At 38.7% G+C, this 14,718-nt stretch overlaps 1 protein-coding gene across 3 annotated transcripts in view; it reads right to left on the reverse strand.

Annotated features, from left to right (window-relative positions):
* Nucleotides 1-14,718, reverse strand: part of wasf1 (WASP family member 1) — a 93,082-nt gene that overhangs the window by 19,145 nt on the left and 59,219 nt on the right. For all 3 annotated transcript variants that reach the window (XM_083535098.1, XM_083535099.1, XM_083535097.1), the window contains exon 5: nucleotides 9,302-9,419. In XM_083535098.1, coding sequence (XP_083391224.1) covers nucleotides 9,302-9,419 — 118 coding nt within the window. The remainder of the gene's footprint in view (nucleotides 1-9,301; nucleotides 9,420-14,718) is intronic.

Raw genomic sequence — 14,718 nt, forward strand, 5'->3', positions numbered from 1 at the left:
TGGGTACCGATTAACGTGACCCCTGTCTCAGACACTCTTCAAGCCCGCCTTTTTTCTCTTATACACATTTACTTAATTCTACCAAATAACTTTGATAATTTCTGTCCAATTTCCAATCTGTTCATTTTATCCAAAATTCTAGAAAAGGTAGTTTCGGCTCAGGTGCACAATCACCTAGCGGTAAATGACTTATCCGAACAATCTAATCAGGTTTCCGCTCTCACCATAGTCCTGAGGCGACCCTTGTTAAAATCTCTGACGATCTCCTGGTAGCGGCTGACTCAGGATTTCTGTCTATTTTGAATCTTCTCAACTGTAGAACCTCAGAATTTGACACTAGTTCCCAATATATTAGATAGACTGCAGTCCATTGAAATTGTAGATACTTCCTTGGCTTGGCTTGGTTTATTTTTGGTCGCACTCAGTTTGTTCAGCTAGGCCAGTTTAAATCGAAATCTTCATCCATCACTGCAGGTGTCCCACATGGTTCAGTTCTGGGCCCATTACTATTCATAATTTATTTATTGCCACTTGGATGCATCTTTCGGAAACATGGTATCCAATTCCATTGTTATGCTGACGACACCCAGCTTTATCCGTCCTCAAAACCTACTTCTGACTTTCCTCCATCTTCTCTTTCTAACCGTTTGTCTGTAGTTAAAGCTTCGTTCTCAAATTATGTTCTTAAACTCAACAGTAGTAAAATCGAGATACTCCCTGTGAGCACAAAAAATTATCCATCTAAGGCCAGTAGTTTCTCTATGTTTATTGACAGCTCCACTATTGCTCCTTCAACACAGGTTATCCTTGATAACACCCCGTCCTTTAAAGCACATATTAACAAGATCACCTGGACAGCTTACTATCACATCCGAAATAAAAAATCGCCTCTGCCTGGCCCTCTCAATGAGGAGCACCGCTATTATGGTTCACGCTCATGTCACCTCATGCATGAACTTCTGCAATGCTCTTATTTTTGGTCTGCCTTATAAACTCCTACAAAAGTTACAGTTGGTGCAGAACACAGCTGCACGATTAATCACTAGAAGACCACATATCTCCTGTTCCTCAACAGCTGCACTGGCTTCCTTTTAAAAAGCGCATTGAATACAAAATCCTGCTTTTCGCTTAAAAGGCTTTACATAACCTGGTTCCTTCATTTTTATCTGTTCTTCTTTCGACATATACTCCTTCTCGAATTTAGAGATCAATGTCCTCATCCAACCAAGTTCTTCCACGCACACGATCTCGAGCTTTTAGCTACGCTGCCCCATACCTGTGGAACCCACTTCCTCTTGATATCCGCAACAGTAAATCGGTCTTTATTTCCAAATCTCGTTTGAAAACACATCTTTTCAGGCAGCCATATTGTTCAAATTGTATCCGTATGTCTTTCTGTTAAATAGTGTTTCATTATTTTAAACTGTTGTTAATTGTTTTGTTGTTGTTGTATGTAAGTGTCACGTAAGGTGCCTATAAATAAAATTATTATTATTATTATATTATTATTAGAGGGGGTGGGGGAGTGAGAGAAAGAGAGTGAGATGAGAGAAATAGAGAGAGTGAGATAGAGTGAGTGATAGTGAGAGAGTGAAAGAAAGAAAGCGATAGAAAGAGTGAGACAAGCAGTAAGACTGAGAGAAAGAAAAAATATTGATTTGAAAATTACATAGAGAGAGAGAGAGAGAGAGAGAGAGAGAGAGAGAGAGAGAGAGAGAGAGAGAGAGAGAAAAAGAACTGGGTATTTTGAATTAAACATACTGATATGGATGCTAAATAATAGGACTGTAGATTTATTGGGACTCCTTATTAAAATAATTCAAAGCAGTGGTGCCCCCTAATTAATATTTGCAGATACGCGCCCTGGAACCTGGAGGAGACACTTCTAGTGAGATCTTGGACAACTTGTTCATGAGGAACATTATAATATCTGTTTTGGTTTCCGTTTTCTTTGCACATGTGCAGTCTGTGACGGCCTTTCATTAAAACTGATTTAGTGTTTCTCCATTTGTGAAGCTGATATCTTTTCTCGAAACATTTATCTCCAAATCATATCAATCATTTTTATATAGAAAATATGCTACTGAGGTTAAATCTCTTTTTATTCATTCATTCATTCATTATATTTGCAGCGTTTAGCAGGTAACGACGTGTTTTGTGACCTGTTATTGACCTACGCCTGTTCTGACTGCGAGTTTGCAGTGTCCCGTTTTGATGTTGTTAGATGACCGTAAATACTGACTGTATTATACATGTGTAAATATATGTACACCTATGTGTTGTGTTGTTTACCGGGAGTAGGGGTGTGGCTGCCATTTCTCTTGGGTCTGGGTTTCGTCCCTGTTTTTTTGTATGGAAGTTAAGGAAGTGTTTTCTTGTTATTTTTGGGTTTGGTTGGGTTTGGTCCTTTGAGACAATGCTTGATGTTTGCTATTGACTCAGTTGTTCTAGCTCCTAGACCAGCACAGGGATTGAAGGTGAGACCAGGCTCTCCAAGAAGTTCATAAATAATAAAAAGATAATAAAAGATAAATGATTTAACAACAAAACACCAGCAGCTAATCAGGATATGGAAGTCTCCTTGTAATCAGTTTCATTTTCCTTGGTGAAAAAAACGTTCCAGGGTTTAACGTTTCCAATTCAAATGCTAAGTCTTGCCAGAGGCTTCTTTCAGCAATCTTTCCAACAGCTTTAAGATACTGTAGATTTGTGAAGTGGTTTATTCTTCACTGAACACAATAAATGTGTTTAAACTCTCATTCTGAACACAACCTGTTTTACATTAGTCTGTTTTGAAAATATATTTTACTTTTCCTTTATTTCTTTATTTTTCCTTCCATTTTTTTTGCCATAAGAAAAGTTGTTTTCTTGTTATCACGACTTAATTTCCTCGCGATCTGGGCGTAACAAACATCTCGTGATCAGTACTTAATTTTTCTGTGTATTTGGGATAAGAAAACGTTCCAAAGGCAGCGTTATAGCAGCATCAAGGATGATTCGCTTTTACTTTGATCAGGGACTCAGATTTAAATATATCTTTGATTGACAACTTCCACACATGGCGCTGTAGTGATGCTGCCTTTCGAACGGCTCCTATGCCTAATACAAGAAAAAAATTAAATACTGATTACGAGGAAACTGTCGAGATCATGAGAAAATTAAGTCGTGATCGTGAAAGAAAAAAAACTTTTGTTATGTCGTGATAGCAAGAAAACAACTCTTAGGTCGAGATCATGAGAAAATTAAGTTGTGATAACAAAAAAATAAAAGATTTTATAATGCATGGCCTCTAAAGACTTCTGTACTCTTACCCTGTATCTAAATAATAGTTGTAAATGGTTGTATATGGTTGTGTCAATTTACATTTTTCTTGAGGATGTTATGTTTCAGCATGTTTCCAGTGAACAGAGGCTAAAGTCTGCTGGATTTCATCTTAGTTCCCTTTGGTAAAGCGGAACGAGGTATGTGATGTCGACATATGTTACGTGTTGTAGTTTATTTCAAAGTCCTACGAGCTTGTTAGCATGTACGTGTTAATCATTGAGCTCTGTTTGTTAATTAATCGTTTCATATTGTCTTCATTCACTTTATCATTTATATTTTATATGTTTCTCAGTAAATGTGAACTTTATTTATAGTATTTTTTTATGTATATGAGTCGTATTTATTTGTTATGTTGTTTCTTTGTGTAGTTTCACGGTGCTATGCAAACTAAAGTTTAATGGTGCTCTTAACGAGCGAAATAAAGAAAGAAGCACCAGTCGGAAACTCTCTGTGTCTCGTTTATGGATGCCAATGGGCAGCTACAATAGTATTTGCACTGTAATCGGATAATTGTCTGAGCAGGTGTACAGGAGAGCATGTATCTCATAGTAGGTTCTCTTTAAACTGGCTCCTTCTTTATTAGTAGCAAATATTCAAAAATTTAAATTTTTATACATTTCACTAAAATACATGTAACTGTGTGTATTTGGGTGTCAGCATTAATATATGCGAGAATGAGGAGTGGGGACAAAGTGGATGTGACCGCTTGCTCCAGCACTTTCACCATTGCCGCAAGCCCATTACTTATGTGCTAACCTAATCTACTCCACTCTAATGCTGTAGAATACAGGGCCTCCCCCACCTAACACACACACACACACACACACACACACACACACACACACACACACACACACACACTCACACTCACACACACACACACACACACACACACACACACACACACACACACACACACACACACACACACACACAGAGCTAATCTAATGAGAACGAATAGCCTTTCCCTGCTTTTAGCATCACAGAGAGGTTGATTGAATGTTACTGGCTGCCATCATGTCACACTCTATGAAAGATGTAAGCTAGTTTATGTGCAAATGACTAGCATTAGAGGTCGAGTCAGGACATAAGTGCTGGTCTAACACACCTGCCTTCAGTACGGTTAAAACGAGAGTTAGCTACGTTGCCTGGCATGAGAAGTTAGCTAAACATATTCTCTTGGTACATTACACAGAACAGGTTTTTAGCCTTGTTAGCTAATGAGCTGGATAGCTAATGAAGAGTTTCTTCAGGCATATGATATAAAAAAAAAAAAAAAATCTTAAAATACACTAATAAATGTGGGATATTCTTTGTAAATAATAATAGCTGAGAAAGTGGCTTGAGGGAACTTAAAATCTAGTTTTCACTGACGGGAATATTTCATACAGGATCTACAAAATTATATCCCCACAGCAACAAAAGCAGGATATGCACAATATGGACAAAAATATTGAGACACTATTGTGCCACACTTTTACCAAAGGGTCAGAGGCACATAGTTGTACAAATCTCCAGAAGCACAATCCAAAATCTAGTGGAACATCTTCCCAGAAGTGTAGAAGTTATTATAAATGCAAATGGGACTACATGGTGAAATGGTACCAATCTTTCGGTCAGATGTCCACAAGCATTTGACCATATAGTATCTCCTTCTTCTTCTTTTGGCTTCTCCCATTAGTGGTCACCACAGCGGATCATCCTTCTCCATACCCCTCTGTACTCTACATCTGCCTCTTTCAACCCAACACACTGCATGTCTTTCCTCACCATAAACTCACCCGACTTCCTAATACAATACCACAACTCCTCTCTCGGTACACTGTCTTCTCCATCAACATCCTCAAAGCAAATAATGTGTCTGTGGTGCTCTTCTACAGCATGAAACCATACTGTTGCTCACAGATGTTCACCTCTTCTCTCTGACTTCCACTACTTTTTCCCAAAACTTCATGGTGTGACTGATCAACTTTATTCCCCTGTAGTTACTGCAGGTCTGCACATCTCCCTTATGCTTAAAGATCAGTACCAGCACACTCCTTCTCCATTGCTCAGGCATCTTCTCACCTTCCAAAATACAACCTGGTTTAAAAACTCCACTGCCATCTCTTCTAAACATCTCCATGCTTTTCCCGGTCATCTGGTCCAACCGACTTTCCACTCTTCAATTTGTACATATAGTATAACTGGTGCGATTTGTTTGACAGTAAATTCTCTTTAAATAAAATAGAACTAATAACGCTAATAATAATCTGGTGCTAATGTTTGTTGCTCTGATGTGCACTCAAGAACGTTTTTTTATCAGAATGTTATAAGAAACAACATTCAATAATTTTTTTTTCCCATGTAAGGTTAGGGACCTATTTCACTACAACGTTACCCTCAACACACTGCACTTTTGAAAGCTGTAATAAAAAAGATAAAAATTTAATTTCTCTAATATATTCTCAATTATGAGTTTTGTCTGGAAGTATCAAATGTATCCAATATCAAGCATTCTCCTCAAAAAAATATAATATTTTTAATAATACTTTTTTTCGGCTTCTTCCATTAGGGGTTGCCACAGCGGATCATCCGCATGTTTGATTTGTTTTTTTTTTTTTACGCTGGATGCCCTTCCTAACGCAACCCTCCCTATTTATCCGGGCTTGGGACCGGCACTAAGAGTCGCTGGGGTTGGATCCCTGACCGGGGATCGAACCTGGGCCGCAGCGGTGAGAGCGCCGCATCCTAACCACTTGACCACCAGGGAACCATATATATTATAAATCCATCCCTAATGCATGAGCCAGTGCAAAAGTGGCAAGGAAAAGCTCTCTGAGATGGAATAAACAAGAAACTTTGAGAGGAACCAGACTCAAAAGAGAACCCAAACTTATTACCATGGTGATATTACACCATTACATGGTGTGCCACCAACAACCTGACCCTCAACGCCATGAAGACTAAAGAGCTCACTGTGGACTTTTGGAAAATTTAACACTCCCCAGTCTAAATTAATGCAGCTTTAAGTTCTTGGGAGTTCACATTTCTTAAGATCTGTCCTGGCACCAGAACACTTCAGATCTGGTTAGGAAGGCACAACAGCATCTGTACTTCTTGAGGAGTCTTAAGAAAACTTATCAGTCCACAGGGATTTTAAGGAGTTTTTACCACTGCATTATCGACAGCATCCTGACCATCACTGTATTAAATGGAGGCTCCACTGTGTGTGAATTAAAGCCCTGCAAAGGCTGGTCTGAACTGCCCAACGCATCACTGGAACCCAACTACCTGCCACTGAACACCTTCACCACAGCAGATATCTGTGCAGAGCTCACATCATCATCAAGACTCCTCACATCCCATCTATCAATCTATACTGAATGCAAAAGCTGTTCATGGTATGTGTAGGTCATTGTATTGCATTGTATGTATTATAATAATTATAGTTCAAATCCATCCTCATGGTTTTTGGAGTTAATGTTCACGAGGAACCATCTCCTGCAGCAGTTAGTGGTCTTATATACTATAAACCGTATTGCTTTTTTTAGATCACTGAACACCTGCAATTTATTTTATGACTCTTGTTTCTTTAATGGAAATTGTATTTGGTTTGCCAGCAGACTGACTGACAGGAGCCATTTATAATCAGAACAAAAGGGGTTGAGCTTTTATAGTTACGACTGAGCACAGACTTTCGATGTCAGGCTGTTATTATGTGCTGCAGGAATGCCATCCACTGCAAAAGGATTCATTAAACACTTCACACACACTTCTCACTTGTGTCGCATTATTCCTTTCGGTTATGGAGTGGTGGGGCCGGGCTGAGCCAGGGTTATCCAGGGGATCCCGTGTCTTCTCTTTTATTATAATCTTTTCTTTTATTATAATAAAACCCATAAATGGAACATACACACACACATACACACACACACACACACACACACACACACACACACACACACACACACAAACACACACACACACAAACACACACACAAACACACACACACATACTTTAAAATGCTGCCGCAGGGGCCGATATAGAAGAAATTACAGTGGAAATGGAAGAGAAGAACGAGAGAAGGAGAGAAAGAAACTGCCCTCATGCATAGAAACACAATCTGCTTCTGATTAGCTACTGATTAGCCTCTGGTGGTGGAGTGAGGGAGGTCTGCATTGTGTGTGTTTGTGTGTGTGTGTGTGTGTGTGTGTGTGTGTGTGTGTGTGTGTGTGTGTGTGTGTAATTTAGAAGCAGTCAACATGAGAGCTTCCAATCTGTGTTAGCAGTGGTGGGCTCTAATGATGGGGGTGGGGGTGTTGGTGGGAGGGGGGACATCCATCCAAGCATACATACCACCTACACTGCTTCTCCCTCTCTCTCTCTCTCTCTCTCTCTCTCTCTCTCTCTCTCTCTCTCTCTCTCTCTCTCTCTCTCACACACACACACACTATATATATATATATATATATATACTCCTATATATATACTCTGCAGTCATTAATCCGGACACATCTCCTTGGAGCTGTACAGAAGACTGATTCACAGCAGGGCCTCACAGCGCCTTTCCATCAACAAGCCGCCAGCGCTGGTGTCTAATTGTCTAACAGATCTATCGTTTCACTCAATTCCACCTCCAAAACGCCCGTTCTTGGTTTAAACACCGAAAAATACTGCTGGCCATCGGCATTTTGTTGCCATGGCAACTCCGATCATTTGCATAACTGTTAATAAAAAACATTTCCTGTCGTTATCCAGAAGCCCGACGGTACTGCGGCAAACTAAACAGGAGCCGCGTTACTGGGGTTAGCGCTAACAAAACAGCTAACAAATGGCTAAAAGTCTTTGTGCTGAGAAGAAATGCTGGATCATGTGACCATATGTGATTATATTTAGTATGATCCCAAGCAATCTCATTAACCTATTAAACTGGCATTGTGTAGAACAGTTCAGTGTGGTAAATGTGGGGAACCTGACCTGAACGGATTTTAGATACGTTCTCAACACGATTCACTTTTGCAAACTTTGGCCTCGAACCGGAGATATTGATGGCCTCTGCCCAGTTTTGACCGTGGACTCCTGGACTGCGAGTTTTCTCTTCATTACTAAATCTTCCGAGCTGGAAGTAACCTCCTGTGTCATACAGTAACACAGTAACAGGACATTTTCTTTCCTGGACCCTGAACGGCTTTTAGATATGTTCTCAGTGCAAAATCTTGCCAATATTTGTGCCTTGTGATCCTACGGTCTGATCCATATCCTTCTTTGCTTACTTTGGCCTCGAACCTGAGATATTGATGTCCTATGCCCAGTTTTGACCCTGACTTCTGGACTGTTATTTCACTCTTTATTAATAAACCTTTCCGAGCTGGGAGTGACCTCAATGGGGTCATGCTGTAACACGGTCCCAGGACATTTCATTTCCCAGACTCTGACCTGAACGACTTTTAGATATATTCTTAGCACAAAGCCTTGCCGATCACAATGCCTTGTAAATCCTAAAGTCTACTCTATATCCTTCATGACCCTTGGTGAACCCTTGCTAACTTTGGCCTCAAAACTGAGATATTGACCTTGTGGGCTGCAGGAGTTCAGAAAGACATGCCAGAGAAAAGTCAAGAGAATTAACATTATAAGCATGAAAATAAAAAGCCAGCACAAGGTGACTGAAGGTGTATAGCTTCAAATATACAATAAACCAGATTAGTTATAAAATTAGCATTGATTGGTTCAATTATTGGGTTCGCTCGAAGTCCATGTGGGTTACCACTGGATTCTCCAGTTTCGTCTTCCTAATTATTTGATGCTAAATTGCTCTATAAGTGAACGAACGTGCGAATGCGAGCTGCAACGAGGAACTCTGGGACAATGAATGAATGAATGAATTTATGAACTCTTTCCTTTAAATCATCCTCTGATTATTATGCATATATACAGTAAACATTAGCGCTTTCTCCGAATGCCACCCTTCATTATTTTCCTTCCTCTCCATACCTTCTGCTTTCTTTTTTCCTTCCTCTTGTCCTCTGTATCCTGCAGCATCTTCTCCCGCCACAGGTCGAAGAAGTAGGATGGGTTGGTGTAGAACTTCAGAGCCTGCTTCCCATCATCCCTACAGAAAACAGCACACGCTTATATCATAACTCATTTTTCTGTCAGGATCATATGACAGGTTTACATTTATAACTGTGAGTTTATTCTATCAATATAAGACCGTTTTGGATGGACAGATTTTTGACTCCAGTGCCCAAAAAAACAAAGCGAGACTTTGCTGAGTCAGCAAAGAGTCTAATCCAAATTCTATTAAATTCCTCGGCCGGAGTATTTTTTTTTTTTCTTGCAGAGTTTAACTACAATACAAAATAACATTTACTCAAAGGGAAAATGCTGCTGTGCATTGATTTTTTTATACTCGCGAGTGGTGACAAGAAAATTACAAAGGAGCAACCTGAGCTGCAGCAACGTGTCACTGGGATTTTCTATTTCTCCTTCACGTGGTAGTTTTATGTAAAGCTCATTCATGCCACCTTTTCCTCTCATCATCTCCTTAAGCCTGTTTTAAACCCAACTATTATTCTGACTACGATTTCATGCTGGAATATATTTATTCCATCAGATCACTTGAGCTGCAAGTAATATTTTAACTGTTCTTGTGTTACACACTCATTCAATTCAATAAATGTTTATTTGTTTCGCGCTTTTAACAATAAACATTGTGTCAAAGCAGCTTTACACAGATAATGTGGTGATTAAAAGTAAATATGTTCTTTATAAGTAAGTTTGTCCCTGATGAGTGAGCCTGTGGTGACTGTGGTGAAGGAAAAACTCCCCGAGACGGCATAAGGAAGAATCCTTGAGAGGAACCAGACGCAAGGGGGAACCCATCCTCATCTGGGTTGCACCGAATGTCTATTTATAGCAGATATACAATGTTGCGGGGAACAGTGATGATGATCAGAAGCGAAAAGAAGTCAATTTAACTGTCTGTTGACATTAACTACAGTCCAATCCATCCTCCTGTTCTTACTCCGGAATTTCATGGAACCACCCAAGGCTCATGATACCTAAATATTTTTTTTTTTCATTCTTGTGAAATCAAGTCTGTCATTCTGTAATAATCATCAACCTACAGTAACCTCATTAACCTATTGAGCTGAAACAGGTGAGTTACAATGAAAAACAACAACATACAAATAAGTATTCTCCATTCCCAAAATCTGAACTGTTCATAGGAACAAATTCAGCACAAAGCTTTGCTATTCTCTTTAATCCTAACGTCTGAGTCATGTCCCTTGTGTTTGCCTTCATGACCCTTGGTGAACCTGTGTTTACTTTGGCCTCAAATCTTATGAGATATTGATGTCTTCTGCCCAGTTTTGACCCTGACTACTGGACTGTGATTTCACTCTGTATTATTAAATCTTCTGAGCTGGAAGTGACCCTGTGGGCACAACAGCTGCAGGAGTTCAGGAAAACATGCCGGAACAAAGCCAAGGGATTCAACAAGCATGAAACAAAAAAACTGTATGAAATGCAAGATGGGAAACCAGCACCAGAACCAGCATCATGCCAATTAAGAAGTTTAGCTTTAACTAGTACACTAGACATAAAAAAAAAAAAAAAAACAGTCTATAAATAACATAGCAGAAATGGGGAGAAATAGATGAGGGAGGAAAAGAGGAAGGCCAAAAAGGAGGTTTATGGATGTGGTGAGGAAAAAAATGCAGCTACTTGGTTTGAAAGAGGCAGATGTAGAGGACAGGGTAGTATGGATACGGATGATCCGCAGTGGCACCCTCTAATGGGAGCAGCCGAAAGAAGAAGATATACATGAGGTGCGTTCTAGTCAAACATTTGACTTTATTAAATAAAAAATTCAAGGAGTGGAATCTGCATGTAATTTTTCGAAATACTCTGCTACATTTATACACTTAGTCTAGCGTTTTACTAATGCCTAATAAGATTCGGTATAGAAAAGTCCCCTGATCCATCCTAAGACAGCCTTTCACCGTTCCCACAGAATCATCTCTTGTTCAGTTTCATGACAGGTTAGGCGTTCCACACGCTGAATGTTCACAAGAATAACTGCTGTGGGCTGGGAACTACAACAACCGGATCATCGCTAATGGACGTACAGCCATTGACATTTTTACACCATTCAAATATTTTGGATTGTACACCATTCACCATGACTGTTGATTTCTGTAAAGCTGCTTTGAGACAATGTCTGTTGTGAAAAGTGCTATACAAATTAACTTGACTTGACTTGAATTGTCCAAAGTAACTACATTTAGCTTTAATGACAGCTTTTAAAGCTTATGCCATTTTTTTCTGTTATTAGATCCACAAAATAGTCACCTGGAATAGTTTCTTTTTAATTCACAGGTTTGCCTTTCCAAGAGTTGTAACATTTTGTTACATTTCATATAATTACTAAAAGACTGTTTGTTTGAGTGCTTGTTGGCTGCTTATCCTTCACTCCCTGGTTCCACTTATTCAAATCATCTCAACTGGAATTAAAATCAGGTGATTATAGAGGTCAGGACATTAAATGCAGCACTCCATCATCCTTCTTCTTGAGCACATAGCTCTGACACAACCTAGAGGTGTGTTTGTGGTCCTCAATATGAATTTCGGACAATCTATAATATAAAACATTCTTGGTTAACACTAATTTTATTTACTACATAATCCCATGTTCTTTTATGATATGTAGGCCTGTATTACATAATTTATTGTAGGAAAAACAAAGGATTGAAAGGAAAACCACTTTCTTTTTCCTTTCTGTTATTATTTTAATGTATTGTTTATTTTATTCACATCTTTTACGCTATTTATAAAGATTTAATTTATGCATGTGTTTGGGCGTGCTTCATGCAAATTAGATGGAAATGAGGACAAAGCTTTCATACTTATAACATGTAATTATAGGAGAAGTGCATATGCTATTTCTTGGGCTCGAATCTACACTTGTTTCTTTATAACGCTGCTAAATTTGGGCTTTTGGAACCGGGAGAAGACAAAGAAAAATACAAAAATATGTAAACAATAAAAAACCGGAAATGTTCAAAAAAGGAAAAGAGAAAACTTCTACTGAACGGTTCTCTCTTTTACTCTGCTACAACCGCTTGTTCTAGTAAGTGCAAAAACATAACTTTAAGAGTCAATATCAATTAAAAAGCCTTTCAGAAAAAAAAAATGTATTAAAGTAATTTGGGCAGTATTTAAGAGTTAAGAGGAATGAAGCACTGAAGCCCTGCAGCAATTACAACCGTATACTAGTTTAATATAAGCCATTTTTGATCCTTCGAAGTAATGTAAAATTTTAGAGACGCTGCAGAATATCTTTGATAAAACATGATATAAATAGAAAAAATGTATTGAAATGCAACAGAAACTGTCTTATTTGCAAAGTGTGTATTGAATTAGCCATTGCAAAATCTATATTGATATTACCTTATAGGTTCAGCCATAACCTTGTGGAAATCTTGTCGGATTTAGTCTACATGATGTTTTAAGGATTAGCAATGCATTTTTTTCCCAAATGCTGCAGTGCACTGTGCTCTATTTAGGATGCAACTCGAACACTGTTGTTAAAACAGGACTAGAAAAAAAAAATTAAAAGGAGTGCAACATGGGGGGAAATAAGCGAGAAGCTGAAGCGGAAATAACAGCAGCCAGAGGAACGAGACGGGAAAAAAATGAACAGTTGTGAGAAGAAGAAAGGAGAATGTGCTGAAGGAAGGACGAGTGCAAGAAGGAGTGATGGATGGAGCAGCTGTCACATCTAGAAGAAGCAGCCGCAGGTGCTGAAGTTCTTCTAGAGTAATGAGGGAACGTGAGAAAACAGACAGAGTGAGGGTGAGAAAGTGTGTGTGTGAGAGAGAGAGAGAGAGAGAGAGAGAGAGAGAGAGAGAGAGAGGGTGAGATGATGAATCTTTAATACATTCCATGTTTATGTAGAAGGCTTAATTAAAAACCACAAGTGGAGTTAATCTATGGATATCAATTTAAATGAATGGAATATGAGACATCAATAACCAGCATAAAATCCGTATTCTGCATCCTAAAAACCGGGATTTTTACCACTTTAACAATAAAAATAATTCCACAGACCCCTCAGTAGGAATTTATTGTATTTCACCTGTTTTTTTTTTTGAATGTTATAAAACCGTCCATTCCTGATCTTTTAACCAAAAAAAATACAAATAAGTCTAAGTTGATTGTGGTATTTGGGCCCCTAAATGAAACAACCACTGCACATTAGATGTAATGTTCTATCTAGACCGATCAAGCGTAACATTATGAGTGGTGAAGTGAAGAACACTGATGATCATCATGGCACCTGTTAGTGGGTGGAATTATTTATCTGGCAGCAAGTGAACATTTTGTCCTCAAAGTTGACGTGTTAGGAGCAGGGAAAATGTCTGAGCGTAAGGATTTAAGGAGTTTGACAGATTGTGACGTCTAGACGACTGGGTCAGAGTGTAGCTCTTGTGGGATGTTCCCAGTCTGCAGTGGTCAGTATCTATCAATAGTGCTCCAAGGAACAGTGGTGAACTGGTCACAGGGTCGTGTGCGGCCGAGGCTCAGTGGAGAGTAAAGGCTGGTCCGTGTGGTCCGATTCAACAGACAAGCTCCTGTAGCTCAAATTGCTGAATAAGTTCATGCTGTTGATGCTCGACAGGTCAGGAGTGTTTTGGCAGCAAAAAGGGAGCAACACAATATTAGGCAGGTGGTCATAATGTTATTCCTGATTGGTTGCCTGGTCATAAAGTTATGCCTGGTCGATGTATGGACATGTTATGTTTATTATTTTTGATACTATTTTAATTATTTATGTATCGTTCTTAATTGTTTAAGTATCTAAGTAAGATATATACAGGAGAAGACCTACCTCTTCCTAAAATACTTACTTTTTCAGCTTTGCTTTTTTTTATTAATTAATTTTATTAAGGCGCGATTAATGCAGCGCACATTTCTGTTTGACCATTTCTAAAAAACCCTAAAAAAATATAAAGAAGACAAAATTATAACCTTACATCCTTTTTTTACTCATAAATAAAAAAAGAATAAACCGAAAACTAATTAATCACTAAACATTTGTTTTACTGATGCGCCAAGTCTCAAAGCAGCACCAAAATCCGCCATGTTTATTTTAACTGATAGATCTTATATACATATATTCTTACTGCACTCGCTCAACAGCTTCTGCACATTTTTCATTCTCTTTTTGGTTCACTTTCTTTTTGTTTGTTAATGCACTTGTTCTTTCTCTGTAAAGCAAGTTTATGGCGAGTGTTTATGTCCAGATCAGAGTAGCAGGATTACTGAAATCCCCTTTGACATATGCTTTGTGTGAATCTGTGTGTGAGGTTTGTGAGATGTTGCTGAAATGTTTGGTATGAGGT

Source organism: Silurus aristotelis (assembly GCF_946808225.1).
Source record: "Silurus aristotelis genome assembly, chromosome: 29".
Taxonomy (NCBI): Eukaryota; Metazoa; Chordata; class Actinopteri; order Siluriformes; family Siluridae; genus Silurus; species Silurus aristotelis.